The sequence below is a fragment of the Chiloscyllium plagiosum genome, unplaced genomic scaffold (genome assembly GCF_037043375.1).
Source record: "Chiloscyllium plagiosum isolate Xiang-an unplaced genomic scaffold, Cpla_swu_hap1 HiC_scaffold_45, whole genome shotgun sequence".
In the NCBI taxonomy this organism is placed as follows: Eukaryota; Metazoa; Chordata; class Chondrichthyes; order Orectolobiformes; family Hemiscylliidae; genus Chiloscyllium; species Chiloscyllium plagiosum.
Genome location: NW_028270183.1, coordinates 12,928,235 through 12,945,630, shown reverse-complemented (window position 1 = coordinate 12,945,630; position 17,396 = coordinate 12,928,235). Strand labels below are relative to the sequence as shown.

The 17,396-nt window shown below is 48.1% G+C and overlaps 1 protein-coding gene across 3 annotated transcripts in view; it reads right to left on the bottom strand.

Annotated features, from left to right (window-relative positions):
- The window catches only part of LOC122552223 (ELAV-like protein 2), a 174,548-nt gene that overhangs the window by 95,455 nt on the left and 61,697 nt on the right, over positions 1-17,396 (bottom strand). For 2 of the 3 annotated variants that reach the window (XM_043694866.2, XM_043694867.2), the window contains one exon: positions 6,985-7,225. In XM_043694866.2, the coding sequence (XP_043550801.1) occupies positions 6,985-7,225 (241 nt within the window). Of the gene's footprint in view, positions 1-6,984; positions 7,229-17,396 lie in introns of those variants that run through there. The other variant, XM_043694865.2, reaches the window with a different exon arrangement.

Genomic DNA, 17,396 nt, shown 5'->3' with positions numbered 1-17,396 from the left:
CAGTCCCTCAAGCCTGGAAGAAAGTGAGGACTGCAGACGCTGGAGATCAGAGTTGACGAATGTGATGCTGGAAAGTCACAGCAGGTCAGGCAGCATCCGAGGAGCAGGAGAGTCGATGTTTCGGGCAAAAGCGCTTCATCAGGAGGTTCCTGACGAGAGCTTAAGCTCGAAACATTGACTCTCCTGCTCCTTGGATGCTGCCGGACCAGCTGTGCTTTCCCAGCATCACACTCTTCTACTCAGTTCCTCAAGCCTGTTCCACTCTTCAGTGAGACCATGGCTGATTAGTGGTCGAAACGCTGATCAGTGGTCGAACGCCATTTCTCTGCCTGTGGGCCAGACCCCTCAAAACCCCTCTTAACTAGAGAAAAGAGCTCATATTTAAAATGAACAACTGGCCCAGCATTTGCAGGAGAGAGTTCCAAATTCTATCATTCTAATGAGGTGCTGTCAGAGGGTTGGTTTGCTCAGTTGGCTGGATGGTTGGTATGCCAATGGTATGTGTTCTGCCAATGGGTGGCACGGTGGCTCAGTGGTTAGCACTGCTGCCTCACAGCACCAGGGACCCGGGTTCGATTCCAGCCTCGGGTGACTGTCTGTGTGGAGTTTGCACGTTCTCCCCGTGTCTGCATGGGTTTCCTCCGGGTGCTCCGGTTTCCTCCCACAGTCCAAAGATGTGCAGGTTCGGGTGGATTGGCCGTGCTAAATTGCCCATAGTGTTAGGCGTATTAGTCAGGGGTAAATATAGGGTACGGGAATGGGTCTGGGTGGGTTACTCTTCAGACGTTCGGTGTGGACCTGTTGGGCTGAAGTGCCTGTTTCCATACTGTAGGGAATCTAGAATCTAGATGGGTTCAATTCCCTTGGTAGCCCAGGCTACAGTGAAGGCTTCTCCTCCTCAAATTCCTCACCCCACCTGAGACATGGTGACCCTCAGTTTAAATTCTCCACCAGTTACCACTTTCTCATCCAAGAATGGGACTTTGCCTTTCTTTAATAACCTTGCCATTTGCATCTGACTTGAGTTGGGCTACCCGTAGTGGCATGTTTTTCATTCTGGAAAGAAAACAGAAACAGTTGGAGGCCATTCAGCCCCTCTAGCATTCATAAAATCATGGCTAATTTGCACCTCAATTATATTCATCCAACCTCACCTCTCTCAGCAGCCTCAGTTAATACCAATCTGCTATGGAAAGATTAATTGATCCAGTATCCGGGCTCTGAATTTCCACCACTTTTTTACGGGAATAAAGCTTTATGGTTTTGCTCCCACATGGGCTTGGATTTTAAGATTGTGCCCCACCATTTGGATTCCCTCACCAGAGGCAACGATTCCTCCATTTTTACCCCCTTTCAGGACTTGGCATTGCTATTGTCCCACCTAAACCTGAGGGAGAGATGAGGTTTGTACAACTGTGGGGCATCACGGTGGCTCAGCGGTTAGCACTGCTGCCTCACAGCGCCAGGGCCCTGGGTTCGATTCTGGCCTTGGGGTGACTATCTGTGTGGAGTTTGCACATTCTCCCCGTGTCTGCGTGGGTTTGCTCCAGTGTCCTCCCACAATCCACAGATATACAGGTCAGGTGAATTGGCAATGTTAAATCGCCCATAGTGTTTGATGTATTAATCAGAGGGAGATAGGTCTGGGTGGGTTGCTGTGGACTTGCTGGGCTGAAAGGCCTGTTTCCACACTGTAGGGAGTCTAAAACTGTGTAATTCTATTCTTTATTTTCCCAGTGTGCCAGTGCTACATTTTGAACGGGCAATTTAATTCACCCCACTCCACCTGTTTCTTTTTTTACTCCCCCTCGAAACCCTTCTGTTCTTTCCATTTCAAATATTTTTTCCAGTTGCCTTTGTTGAAAATTACGACTGAAAGCACTTCCTCGCATAGCGAAGGTAGTAGGGTCTGGAATGCACTGCTTGGCTCAGTGGTTAGCACTGCTGCCTCACAGTGCCAGGGACCCGGGTTCGATTTCAACCTCAGGTGACTGTCTGCGTGGAGTTTGCACATTCTCTGTGTGGGTCTCCTCCCAGGTTCCGTGAGTTGGTCTGTCGTGGTACTGTATCGGCTTTGCCTGGGACTTGTAGGATTGTTGGACAATAGCGCCTCCTATAGTGTGTGTTGGCTTTTCATATTTTAGATTAGATTAGATTCCCAACAGTGTGGAAACAGGCCCTTCGGCCCAACAAGTCCACACCGACCCTTTGAAGAGTAACCCACCCAGACCCATTTCCCTCTGACTAATGCACCTAAATACTGTGGGCAATTTAGCACGACCAATTCACCTAACCTGCACAGCTTTAGACTGTGGGAGGAAACCGGAGCACCCAGAGGAAACCCATGCAGATACAGGGAGAATGTGCAAACTTCACACAGACAAACGCCACACAGACAGTCGCATGTGTGGAGTTTGTACATTCTCCGAAATGGGCACAAAAACATTTTTTGCAGCCCAGGTCGAAATTCTTTCATCCTTTACTGGGTCTAGGCAAGAATGGCATTTATTACCCACCCCTAATTGCCCTCTGAACTGCTTGGCCTTCTGGGCCAACTGTAGGTCTGAGATCACAAGTCGACAGATTTCCTTCCCTAAAGGGCATCAGTGAATCAGATGCGGTTTAAAGAATGATTGGTGTTAATTTCACATACCCCAGTACAGGGGCCAGATTTTGTTTATTCACTCAAAGGGTGTTGGCTTTGCTGGCTACGCATCATTTGTTGCTCATCCCTAGTTGCCCAGAGGTAGTTAAGAGTCAACCACATTGCTGAGGGTCAGGAGTCACATGTAGGCCAGACCAGGTCAGGATGGCTGTTTCCTTCCCTGAAAGGTGAACCAGATGGGGTTTTTCCAACAATCAACTCACATTAAACTCATACTTTCAGATTTGACTGAGCTCAAATTGTACTATCAGCCATAGTGGGATTTGAACCCAAGACCTCGGACCATTTCTTGGGTCTCTGGATTAACAGCCTAGCGATAACACCACTCGACCATCACCTTGTTCACAGCCCAGATTTATGTATGGAATTTAGCCTGGCCTTTTCCGATTGCGAATCCTGTGACTTTGTCAGGACATCACTGGTCTACCCCGAATCAGACAGCAATATTTCTGTGCCTTGCCTACTCTCCCCAGTGCATTGCCAGACAGCGCTACACCAGAAAGGAGGTAGTCACGGAGGGACAGTCCACTCTCACTTCACGTGAGCCAGATTCACAGAAGGAGGCCATTCAGCCCGTGCTATCTCCACCAGCTGTCTGAACAAACGTCATGGCTTTGTGCCGTGCTGCCTTTCTCACCACTCTACCCATTCCTTTTGCCCGCTATTTCATTCCCCTGGACAGAGTATCCCTGACTGACCTGAAAGAGAAAGTCAAATGCATGTAAGACCTCAGAGTTGGAAGAGGCCATTCAGCCCCTCGACCCTGCTCCACCACTCAATACAATCATGGCTGATCTCAACTCCACTTCCTGCCCACTCTCCATAACCCAGCACTAATTAAAAACCCTGCCCGTCGCCCTACTTCGCAGAATCCCTACAGTGTGGGAGCAGGCCGCTCCTCTCCAGACGTCCCCAACAGTACCCTTCCACCGACACTCTCATTCGTTTGGCCGAACTGGTCCTCACCCTTAACAATTTCTCCTTTGAATCCTCCCACTTCCTCCAGACCAAAGGGGTAGCCATGGGCACACGTATGGGCCCCAGCTACGCCTGTCTCTTTGTTGGCTACGTAGAACAGTTGATCTTCCGTAATTACACCGGCACCACTCCCCACCTCTTCCTCCGCTACATTGATGACTGCATTGGCGCCACCTCGTGCTCCCGCGAGGAGGTTGAGTAATTCATCACCTTCACCAACACATTCCACCCTGACCTTAAACTTACCTGGACCATCTCTGACACCTCCCTCCCCTTCCTGGACCTCTCCATCTCCATTAATGACGACCAACTTGACACTGACATTATTAACAAACCCACCGACTTCCACAGCTACCTGGATTACACCTCTTCCCACCCTACCTCTTGCAAAAATGCCATCCCGTATTCTCAATTCCTCCGCCTCCGCCGTATCTGCTCCCAGGAGGACCAGTTCCACCACAGAACACACCAGATGGCCTCTTTCTTTAGAGACCGTAATTTCCCTTCCCACATGGTTAAAGATGTCCTTCTAATCATCTCGTCTACATCCCGCACTTCCGCCCTCAGACCCCACCCCTCCAACCATAACAAGGACAGAATGCCCCTGGTGCTCACCTTCCACCCTACAAACCTTCGCATAAACCAAATCATCCGCCGACATTTTCGCCACCTCCAAACAGACCCACCCCCAGGGATATATTTCCCTCCCCACCCCTTTCACCTTCCGCAAAGACCATTCCCTCCGTGACTATCTGGTCAGGTCCACGTCCCCCCTACAACCCACCCTCCCATCCTGGCACTTTCCCCTGCCACCGCAGGAACTGTAAAACCTGCGCCCACACCTCCTCCCTCACCTCTATCCAAGGCCCTAAAAGAGCCTTCCGCATCCATCAGAGTTTTACTTGCACTAATATCATTTATTGTATACGTTGCTCCCGATGCGGTCTCCTCTACATTGGGGAGACTGGGCGCCTCCTAGCAGAGCGCTTTAGGGAACATCTCTGGGACACCCACACCAATCAACTACACCGCCCCGTGGCCCAACATTTCAACTCCCCCTCCCACTCTGCCGAGGACATGGAGGTCCTGGGCCTCCTTCAGCACCGCTCCCTCACCACCAGACGCCTGGAGGAAGAACGCCTCATCTTCCGCCTCGGAACACTTCAACCCCAGGGCATCAATGTGGACTTCAACAGCTTCCTCTTTTCCCCTTCCCCCACCTCATCCTAGTTTCAAACTTCCAGCTCAGCACTGTCCCCATGACTTGTCCGGACTTGTCCGACCTGCCTATCTCCTTTTCCACCTATCCACTCCACCCTCTCCTCCCTGACCTATCACCTTCATCCCCTCCCCCACTTACCCGTTATACTCTATGCTACTCTCTCCCCACCCCCACCCTCCTCTCGCTTATCTCTCCATGCTTCAGGCTCACTGCCTTTATTCCTGATGAAGGGCTTTTGCCCGAAACGTCGATTTCAAAGCTCCTTGGATGCTGCTTGAACTGCTGTGCTCTTCCAGCACCACAAATCCAGAACCATCGAGTCCATGCTGACTGTCTGAAGAGCATTCCACTCGGACTTTTTCCCAGTACCCTATGGGTAATTTAGCATGGCCAATCCACCCTAACCTGCACATCCCTGGGCACTATGGGTAATTTAGCATGGCCAATCCACCCTAACCTGCACATCCCTGGGCACTATGGGTAATTTAGCATGGCCAATCCACCCTAACCTGCACATCCCTGGGCACTATGGGTAATTTAGCATGGCCAATCCACCATAACCTGCACATCCCTGGGCACTATGGGTAATTTAGCATGGCCAATCCACCCTAACCTGCACATCCCTGGGCACTATGGGTAATTTAGCAAGGCCAATCCACCCTAACCTGCACATCCCTGGGCACTATGGGTAATTTAGCATGGCCAATCCACTCTAACCTGCACACCCCTGGGCACTATGGGTAATTTAGCACGGCCAATCCACCCTAACCTGCACATCCCTGGGCACTATGGGTAATTTGGCATGGCCAATCCACCCTAACCTGCACATCCCTGGGCACTATGGGTAATTTAGCAAGGCCAATCCACCCTAACCTGCACATCCCTGGGCACTATGGGTAATTTAGCATGGCCAATCCACCCTAACCTGCACATCCCTGGGCACTATGGGTAATTTAGCATGGCCAATCCACCCTAACCGGCACACCTTTGGATTGTGGGAGGAAACCGGAGCACCCGGAGGAAACCCACACAGACACAGGGAGAATGTGCAAACTCAACACAGACACCCGAGGGTGGAATTGAACCCAGGTCCCTGACGCTGTGAGGCAGCAGTGCTAACCACTGAGCCACCGTGTCCCCCACTTTAACGTCCACCGCACTCTGGAGGAGTGAATTCCACAGATTTACGGCTCTCTGAGAGAAGTAATTCCTCCTTGTCCCTGTTTTAAATCTGTTGTCCCTTATCCTAAAACTATAACCTCTCATTCGAGATTACCTCACATGGCGAAACATCCTCTCCAAACTTAATTTGTTGGTCCCCCTTTGGCACCTTATATATCTCAAGTGCTTCACCAAAGTTCTTCACTCTGTGAGAGACTGGAGAAACTCTCACTATTTGTTATAAAGTGAGGGGCTCCTCAGACAGCACCTTCCAAACCTGCAGCCACTACCATCTAGAAGGACAAGGGCAGCAAATACATGGGAACACCACCCCCTTGCAAGTTCCCCTCCGAGCAACTCACCGTCCTGACTTGAAAATACATCGCTGTTCCTTCACTGGGTCACAATCCTAAAACTCCCTCCCTAACTTGCATTGTGGGTCTACCTACAGCACATGGACTGCAGCGGTTCAAGAAGGCAGCTCACCCCCCACCTTCTCAACTAAGCAATACAGGCAGCAACACCCAAATGAATAAAAAGAACAGATCTCCTCTCATTCTTCTATGCATGAGTGAATATTGAGCTAAACCGCTCAATTTTCTTTCTCATAAACTTATTTTCCCCTCATCATTGCACAAGATGAAGGAGCAGCGCTCCGAAAGCTTGTGATTTCTCATAAACCTGTTGGACCCTAACCTGGTGTCCTGTGACTTCTGATTTACTCTTTATAAGATGAGGTAGCCATGATGAGGAGGTGCTGGTGTTGGACTGGGGTGGACAAGGTTGAAAATCACACAGCACCGGGTGATGGACCAACAGGTTTTTGAACCTCATAAAACAATCCTCCTGAATTAATCTGGTCAGCTTTCTCTGACCTGCTTTCAATGTAAGTAAGGGGGGGGGGGGGCGACATGCAGTCAGCATCTTGTGACTGCAGCAGCACCATTTGTTGTTTTACCTGTGATCTTATCGCGGACGAGTTTGCAGGATTCAATCTCCCCGATGCTGCCGAAGAGGCTCTTGAACTCTTCCTGCGTCATGTTCTGCGGTAGATAGTTGACGATGAGATTGGTCTTGCTGTCGTCAGAGGGCCCGGCCATCATTGGTATGGAGCAGTTTGTGCTGTTGAGGGATGGGCCATTGGATGTGTTGTTGCTTGTAGGACCGTTTGCCACCTGAGTTTCCATAGTGCTGATTATCTGCTGAAGTAGAAGGAGAAAGACCTTGAGCTTGGGCAGGGCCCTCGCGGATTCCCGGCTGGGAGAGGGAATTAAAAAAAAACACACAAAAAAAACAGAAACGGGGAGCGAGACGGGAGCACGATTCAGAAAACCTAGGCACCCCGACGTTTCACACGGGGCACGTCACATGGGCAAGATGGAAACTCATGACATCTCTGAGGTGCGGCGGGGTGGTGGGATGAGGTTGGGGTCCTCAATTCTGCGCCTGTGGAAAAATATTGGGGAGCGCGCCTCTCAAAATGGGCGTCTCGAAAGGTGCCCCATTGACTTCAAGTGAGCTATGTTTCATTCAGCGGGGAGCCCAAAGAGGCAGCGTTAGAGTGGGGTTACTGTGCCAAAGGATTACCCAATAAGCAAATCAAAGCCGTTGATTTATCAGTCAGGATAGGCATCAGTTGGAGGTTACAATCAATCTCAGTTGGGAAGTTTCAGGACTGGATGAATGACAGTCATTGTACTTTATAAAGCCTTGCCCACAACTGGAGTGCATGGTTAGCTACAAGGGGCAGAGCTCCCCTGAGTAGTAAGCGGGATCTCTTCCATCAGGGTCATTACTCTATGAGACCCATTTTGCCTGGAGAGGAATGAATTGTTTTGCAGGCTGTTAGATGTTGGATTGACCAGGGAGTCGACGCGCTGCAGGGCAGACAGGAAAGAGGAGTTGAGACCACAGTAAGCCCATCCTGAGATGTAGGAGCAGACGCAGGCCATTCAGCCCATCGAGCCTGCTCCGCCCCCTCCAATGAGATCATGGCCGGTTTGATCATCAGGAGGAAGTGAGGACTGCAGGTGCTGGAGATCAGAGTCAAAAAGTGCGGTGCTGGAAAAGCACAGCCGGTCAGGCAGCATCTGGGGGGGGAGGTAGCAATAGGTGGATGGAGGGTAAAGGTGATAGGTGGGAGAGGAGGGTGGAGTGGATAGGTGGGAAGGAAGATTGACAGGTGGGACAGGTCATGAGGACGGTGCTAAGCTGGAAGGCTGGGACTGGGGTATGGTGGGGGGAGGAGAAATGAGGAAGTGAGGGAAAACTTTCGCCTGCTCTTGAAGCAGGGAGGGATATGATTGAGCGGTGTGAAATTATGAGGGGCGTAGATAGACTAGATTCTACCTTGGTGGAGGGAATCAGTGACCAGGAGCATGGATTTAAGGTAAGAGGCAGGCTTTTGGAGGGAATATGAGAAAATGAAATCACTCAGAGTGTGGTGGGAATCAGGGATTCGCTGTCTGTAAGGGTGGGAGAGGCAGAAACCCTCTTAATGCCTGAGAGGTTTTTAGATGTGCCTTTGCAATGCCAAGGCACACAGGGTATGAGCCAAGTGCAGGAAAATGGGGTTAGAATAGTTCAGTGTACGGTTTTTGACTGGCACAGACTTAATGGGCTGATGGGCCTTTTCTCGGCACTGAAGGCCTCTAGTAATGGAAGGGAAACATTGGGTATTGAAAATAACTGCACAGAGGCCAGTATCCCATCAGCAAGTCACCCTTTATTTACTCGTACACAGTACATTGGCTGTAGCCAGCTGGGTCAGAGTAGTCCCCAGACTGAGGAGATTCTAAGTCCCCTGGTCATATATATTCATTTAATTTTTCTCCTGTTTTTGTTTTTTTTTTTTTTTCTTTTTTTCCCTTTGGATTTTTCCTTTCTTTTTATCCTAAATCTCTTGATTTTTTTTGTGTTTATTTTTCCCTGGTGATATTTTTTTCTAAATATCCTGGGTTTTTTTCCCTAAAATTTCCCGGGTATATTTTTTCTTTTTTTTCTAAACCTCCCGGTTATATTTATTTTCTCTTTTTGGCTTTTTTAAAAATCTCCTGGTTATATAATATATTCAAAATCTCTTGGTTATATATTTTCTTTTTCCTCGATTCCCGCCACCAGGAAGAAAGGAGACTCCTGAGTGGCCAATGCACTCCACTCCCCGCGGCGCCCACCTGTCCCTGAACAGCTCAAGGGTGTTGGAGACACCATGTGTTCCTTCTCCAGAGACACCTGGGCTTGGACGTAGCAGTGGAAGAGGGGCAGGCAGTCTGCCATTACGACCACCTCCATGGCGCACTGCCTGGACCTTTGTAAGGCCAGTTTGGTCAGGCCCAGGAGCAGGACTCACAAGGAGATCATCTTTGGTTATGTATTTTTATTAAACAATTCACACAGTTTACAAAATAGTTAACATTAACAGCTGCATACAGAGAAACAGCGCAATTTTACCTGGGAGAGGATGGCAAAGCCAAGCCCCAAACCCCACCGTTCAACCTGTTTTCAGGGAAATGAGGAACCTCAAATCCTAGTTTCAATCATTACAAAATAGTAACAATGACATTTGTACATACAAGACAGTCCAGTTACATTAAAAACAGTGCATACAATACAGACTCCCAGAAACCCAACAAGCTTCCCCCTGTCCTTCCCACCTTCTGGCCACGCTAGGGCCCCTACATATCTTCCAGCTCTCGGTCCACTCCATGCCCCTTCCAGTTCTCTGTCCGCTCTGACACACCTTCAGACCACCTCTAGAACAACCTGCCCTGGTACCCGCCTGGGGTGACAGCGCCAAGGACGGCCTACCCACCTTCCGGCTCTCAGTCTGGCCCTACGTACCATTAGGCTCTCACCCACCCCAATGCACCATCTGGCCCGTGGACTGCCCTGACACACCTTCCGGCCACCTCTAGGACAGCCTGTCCCCTCATCTTTGGTGATATTGGCCAGCCAGGACTTCCTGATTGGCACAGGGTAACAACTCCAATTAAGCATCTCATAGTTTCCAAGATCTACCTGTCTCCAATCACGACTGGGAGTGAGTTCATGTGAATTACTGTGGGGCCACTAGTGTTAACTGGGACCACATTTTTGCTATGTTGGATTCAGAGAAGTGTGTTCTAGGGACCAACCGAGATGCTTGGTGAAAGAACTGATGGTGGCATGCAATATGTATTCCTGAACAGCACAAAGTGTGATCTACAACTCCTGATAGAATCATGTAAGCCGATTCCACAATAACATGGAAAATTGGATAAATGTTTGAAGAAAACAGCCACAAGGCTACAGGGAAAGGGGTGAATTGAATGGTTCTTAGAATGAGCCAGAAGAGCTGTGATGGACTAAATGGCCACTGTCCTTCATTATGATTCTGACAGTGGCCCTGATGCTGATTATTCTGGGGGAAGGATTGACTTCATTTGGTGATGGATGGTGATGATGTTAACCCCATCACTCTAACTATTGTTTGATGTAGCAGGGTGATTCTGGGATATCTAGGTGACTGATATTGTCATTCAGTCACTAGTCACTGAGCATATCTGGTGAGGAACTGAGCCATATACATACCAGGAAGGTCCTAGTGTCCATCCTCGGTCTGTGCTTTATTTGATCTCAGCTATGGAAAAGGAAGTATAATTATCCCCTAGAATGGGGATTGGAAAAACCAGCCAGGGTTTCTACTTTGGATTTGTGTGTGTGTGTGTGTGTGTGAGAGTGTGTGTATGTTTGTGTGTTCATATGCGTGCGAATGTTGTGTGTGTTTGTATGTTTGTGCACATGTATGTCAGTGTGTGTGTGTCTGTGTCGGCATGCTTATAGATGCATGTGTATGTTCATGTTTGCGCGCGTGTGTGTGAATGTTTATATGTGTATGTATGTATTTGTGTATGTTTATGTGTGTGCAGGCATGTGTGTGGATGTTTATATGCATGTGTGTCTATGTGTGTGTTTATGTGTGCATCTGCACGCATGTATGTTAATGTTTATATGTATGTGTGTGCATATGCGTTTGGCTGTATGTTTGTGTGTCTGTGTATATGCGTGTGTGTGTGTATGTGCACGTGTATGTGTGTCCATGTGTGTGTGTATGTGCCTGTGTGTGCGTGTGTGTATGAGTGAGTGTATGTCTGTGTGTGTGTGTGTGTTTGTGTGTGTCCGTGTGTGTGTATGTGTGCGTGTGTGTCTGTGTATGTATGTGTATGAGCGTGTGTGTATGCGTGTGTACATCTGTGTGTGTGCGTGTGTGTATCCCATACCCCAGGGGGAAGACCTTGCTGACACTGTGTGTTAACACTGACCACTTGGCCAAAAATGTTGAAGAGGCCTGTGTGGAACTATACCTTTGACTGTAGAGACCAGAGAATATTGTGACACAGAGAAGCAACTTGGAAATATGCTGCAGGCTTCCCCATCCACCATTCCTCACTTTGGGCACGGAATAAAATATGTGCTCACCCTGAGAGAGACAGTGGTTTGGAAGTGACACCAAACCCTGTTCACGATCGACCCCTGAAAAGATTCAATAGATACGGCCAATACTTGGTATCCAGACTAAGCCAGTAGCGATGGCCTGAACACCAGAATGACTGGAGAGAGACAAAACCAAAACACACGGTGGGACTGAGGACATGTGCCTTCAGGAGAATGTGATAGCGGTGGGGGTGATGGTGTTGGTGGGGGAGTGGGGGGGAGTGGTGGTGGGGGGAGTTGACGTATAGTCAAACTAACAATAGCATGACATCTGAAGGACTTTGAGCATCTGCGCTGGCAGTCTGCAGTACACAGGGAATTCAGTTGAGTAGATAGCAGGGAGGCCATTTTAGGAGACTGTTTGTGGACAGGGTAGGTGAGAATGGTGCTAGGCTCATGAACCTCTGACTCCAAGGCTATAGCAATGTAGTTGACTCTTAACCACCTTCTGGGCAATTAGCGATGGCCTAGCATTGCTGGCCGAGTCAGCGACGCTCACATGCTGCGAAAATTCGGGATGCAGCTTGCAATTAGGAGATTGGACGGTGTGGTGGTCAGGGAGGGGGAGAACTGACAAATGCAGTTTACGAATTTAGCATCAATTACGGGAGGCGGCTGCGTTAGCAGTGGGTCTTGGGTTTGTGAACCTCTGGGGGCAAGTCACAAAATGATTGGCTCTGTCAGAGAAGACGGGTGAGCATTTTCCATCCCCACACCGATCATATACAACAGCAACGCAGCATCCATCAGAAACCAACAATAACCCCAGTCTCCACCACACGACGGGCAAATACAGCTGTTTTAACCAAAAGCGAATCCTCGGTTTAGGACTCCAAGTCTCCCCAGTTATTTGCTGCAAATTATTTCTCAATACATCAGGCAGCGAGTTATTCATCTTTCATCTGGGAGTGTATTTATCAGGCGTGGACCACTGCCAGAAGCGAAGCACTTAAAGACTTCAATCTGAATATCACTCCCACATGAAATCAGCACAGCTTACGCAGTTAAGCAAAGACTGAATACCAGAGTGCTTTTTCAAGGCAAGGTAATCTAATCATGGGGTTCAGTTGACGGTAAAGGAGCATTTCAACTTCACAAACAACCTTGCTTTGTTTTTCTTGTGTTTCTAGGAAGCCAGCATGTTTACCCAGGAAGCAAGTACAACTGGGACGCCCATTTTCATCATGACAAGCATGTGTGTTTACGTGACTCTCGATTCTAAGTCTGAAAGTCCCATGTACTCCAATGCCTTGAGCCCTAGACTCTGGGCTAGCGCTCTGTAGTGTTAAATTAAGCTGGTCTGATCACCGATCCCAGAACAGCGCTTTAGTGCTCAAGTATGTGGGTGGAATGAGCACATCAAGGTATTGGGTTCTAACTCTCAAACACAAAAGTCTATGAGAAATTAAACGTGCTGCTTCTAACAACATACATGCTATAAGCTCGCTAACATTCTAAGAGGGTTTTAAGTCATGTTAATAAATGGTTTAAATGTAGGCCATACTCAGAGATAAGTAAGATATGCTACACAAGCTGAACATAACACAGTCCACCACAGTACTGAGTGAATGCTGAATTACTGGAGATGCTACTGAATGTCATATTGAGTTGAGGCCTCCTCTCAGGTAGACGTTAAAGATCCCATGACATTATTTCAGATTACAAGGAGGGGCGTCTGCCCTGCTGAATAATATTTAGCCTTGAACCAAGATTGCATTAAAAACTGTATGAACAAAATATGATTCGTGGGAGTCCACTGCATGCTAATGGATGGTTGTGTTCCCTTCATTGTAACACAGACTTTTATGATATATCCTTGGGACATGATGATGAGCAGTAAGGTTAACACTTGCTGCTGCTGCTCCTAATTACCCATGAGAAGGTAATCAGACCATCAGAAATCAGAACAGGGGTAGGACATTTGGCCCCCAAGCCCTCTCTGCTATTCCATAGGATCATGGCTGATCTAACATTCCAAATGTCCATTTTCCTTGATTTTTCCTTGATTCCCCGTCTTGGTCAATAAGGTAACGATCTCAGTCTTAAATATGCTCAACAAGGTCATGATGAGTTACCTTCTGAACTGCTGCAGACCAGGTGGGATTAGTGCACCCAAGTATGTTTAGGGAGGGAGTTCTAGGATTTTGACCAAACAGCACTGAGGGAGAGGTAATATATTTCCAAGTCAGGGTAGTGAATGCCTTGGAGGAGAATGTTAGCGAGGGGGGGGGGGGTGTTACCATCTGCCCACTGCCCTTGTCCCTCTGGGTGATAAAAATCCCTTCAAAGCTGCTTTGGGGCATCATGAGGTGTCATATAAATGCAATTTCTTTAAAAAAAGCTTTGTAGGTGCATCTCCTGTATCTCTGCCATTGTCTTTGCTGACATAATCATTGGAAATTTACCTTTTAATTTGTCAAAGTCTGGACTAATTACAGTGAAGGTTTCTCACAGTGGACTCAGGAAGGTTCTGAGGGAGGGTCACTTGAACGTTAATGCTGATTTCTCTCCCACAGATGCTGCCAGACCTGCTGAGCTTTTCCAGCAATTTTTCTTTTTGTTACTGAGTCATAGCATCCGCAGATCTTTTGGTTTTTATTTTGCAGAAGCACGATGTGGAACAGGGTTTTGACCTCGTGACTACGGAGTGAGTGGAATGATTGAGGAAGCCTCCACCTACAATGGAGGGAACGGAGCGAAGGTCTATTCAGTCGGCGATGAGGAGGATAGGACTACAATGGGAGGCTGAGTAAACTGGGCTGACTTTTCTCTGGGAATGAGAGGGGGATCCTGAGATTCCTGGTCTTGTTGAGTAGATGTTGAGGGGTCGTTTCTGTTGTTGGGAAATCAAAAGAAACTTGAGGAAAATGTCTCAGGGTGAGGAGGCTGTCACTTGGGATTGAGCTGAGGAGAAATGACTTCACTCAGACAGTTGTGGATCTTTGGAATTCCCTTCCCTCAGAGTAGCGTTCCCTCTAATCTTGGCTACGCATCCACTTACAGAAGGTGCTGCAGTGTAAGGACTTGAGAGGGAATTCTGGGTTCAAGGATTTGAGGACAACTTCTACTGTTAGGACTGAGAGAGACATCTTTTGGAAATAAGGGAGCAAGCAGAAACGTGGAGCTAAAGGCCAAGTTTAGCCACGATTTTACTGAATTGATGGTATTCTTGTTGCAATTATACAGGGCCTTGGTGAGATCACACCTAGAGAATCATTTGCAGTTTTGGTCTCCTTATCTGAGGAAGGATGTTTTGGCTCTGGGGGGAGGGCAACAAAGGTTCACCAGACCAATTCCTGGGATGGGCAGGACTGATTTATGAAGAAAGACTGGACTATATTGACTGGAATTTGGAAAGATGGATGGGAGGGGGTGGGAAGAGTCGATGGAAACCTATAAAATTCTAACAGGACGAGACAGAGCAATCAAAGGAAAGAAGTTCCCTTTGACTGAGGAAGTCCAGAACCAGGGGTGACAGACCAAGGATATGGGTTAGACCTTTTTGGATGGAGATGAGGAGACCTGGAGAGTGGGCATCCTGTGGAATTCTCTACATCAGGAAGGAGTCAAGGCCATAACACTGAATGCTTGCCAGAAGGAGTTAGATATTGTTTATCGAGCTGAAGGGAATCAGAGGGTAACTGGGGAGAGAAAGTGGGGCACAGGGGACTGAGTTGGATGACCAGCCGTGATCGTATTGAGTGGCGGAGCAGGGCCGAATGGCCTCCTCCTGCCGCTACTTTCTACGTTTCGCTGTTTCTTTTCTATGAATGAGCGATCGGGCTGATTGGTCTGCTGCGGGTCCCCTCTCCTGCGTTGGGTGAGCTGTGTGATTTGCAGAAGGAGCTGGTGACCTTCCAGTAACATCCCTGTCCTTGTCATCGTGTTGGCAGAGGTGGCACCATCGCCCTCAAACAACTCATCCAATCTCCTACCTCACTGGAACTGAGTGAAGGAGAGGACCAACCTATCACCCTACCCCAGAGCCTCATCCCGCCCCCATCGTGCGCTCATCTCACTCTGAGGCCTGATAGTCCAACTTCACTCCCTTCTAAGGTTGGGTAGTGGAAATGGAATGTTCTGCACAATTGGGGAAATGCTCCTTTCATTTTTGGTGCATTCAGCGAGTTTTTTTAATCACAACAATTTAAGCTCCATTTGGACACAACCTCCGTCTCTTCACCATGTTCAATCCAACTCCCACTCCTTTTAGATTTTGCCTGGTCTCCATACAGAATCACAGAGTACCAATGGTGCAGAAACTGGCCAGAGAGCCCATCGTGTCTGTACTAGCTTTTCAAATGAGCGTCATTACCAAACGCCAACCTCCTGTTTCCACCAACTCCCCCAAACCCCTGCACATTAATTTGATTGAGATAATCATCTAATACCCTCTTGAATGCCTCAACTGAGCTTGCGTCCACTATATTTCCAGGCTCCCCCTCTCATCTTCCCCCAGATCAAAACTGTCCTACTTGTCCATCTTCCTCCCCGACTATCTGCTCCACCCTCCTCTCTGACCTATCACTGTCACCCCCACGTTCATCTACCTATCGCACCCTCAGCTACCTTCCCCCCAGCCCCACCCCCCTCCCACTTATCTCTCAGCCCCCTTGGGCCACCCCCTCATTCCTGATGAAGAGCTTATGCTCGAAACGTCGACTCTCCTGCGTCAAGGATGCTGCCTGACCGGCTGTGCTTTTCCAGCAACACACTTTTTTGACACTGCGTTCCTACGCCCCAGTTCCTCGCTGAAAGAATTTCTTGTATCACATCACTTTGCTCTTTTTGAGAATCACTTTAAATCTGCGCCTCTTGTTCTTAATCCTGTTATTGGATCAGTTGCTCCCAAACTATTCTAGTTTGCTCATGACCTCTAATCGACCACCTCTTAGTCCTTTTCACTCCAAGGAGAACTGTTCCAACCTATCCAATCTATCCTCATCAGTGAAGTTTCTCATTCCCGAAACCATTCTAGTAAATCATTTCTATACTTTTGCCAATGGATTCACATTCCTTGTATAGTCTGGTGTCCATAACTGTACATATTACTACAGCTGAGATCTCACCAGAGTGTCTCATGAAAGGTCAACATCACCTCCTTGATCTTGTATTCTAAGCTCCTAATAATAAAACTGTATGAGTCTACACAGTTATAGAGATGTACAGCACGGAAACAGACCCTTCGGTCCAACTCGTCCATGCTGACCCGATATATAGTCATAGAGTCATAGAGATGTACAGCACGGAAACAGACTCTTCAGTCCAACTCATCCATGCTGACCCGCTATAAAGTCATAGAGTCATAGAGAGGTACAGCATGGAAACAGACCTTTCAGTCCAACTCATCCACGCTAACCCGACATAGAGTCATAGAGATTTACAGCACGGAAACAGACCCTTCGATCCAACATGTCCATGCTGACCAGATATCCTAAAGCGATCGAATCCTATTTGTCACCATTTGGCCCATATCCCCTCTAAACCCTACCTAGTCATGTACCCATCCAGATGCCTTTCAAATGTTGCAGCCTCCACCCCTTCCTCTGGCAGCTCATTCCATACACGTACCAACCTCTGTGTGAAAAAGTAGCCTCTTAGGTCTATTTTAAATCTTTCCACTCTCACCTTAAACCAATTTCTCTCTCAATGTGTCCAGCCACCTTCAGCGATCTTTACATATCGGGAACCCCTTTTCTACCCCCTATTTTATATTGTCTTTCAATGTCATAGGAAGGACATTATTAAGCTGGAGAGAGGTGAGAAGAGATTTACCAGGATGTTGCCGGAAATGGAGGGATTGAGGGAAATGGAAAGACTGGGACTTTTCTTTCACTGGAGCGTAGGATGTTGAGATCTATAAACATTATAGAGGTTTATATCATCATGAGGGGTATA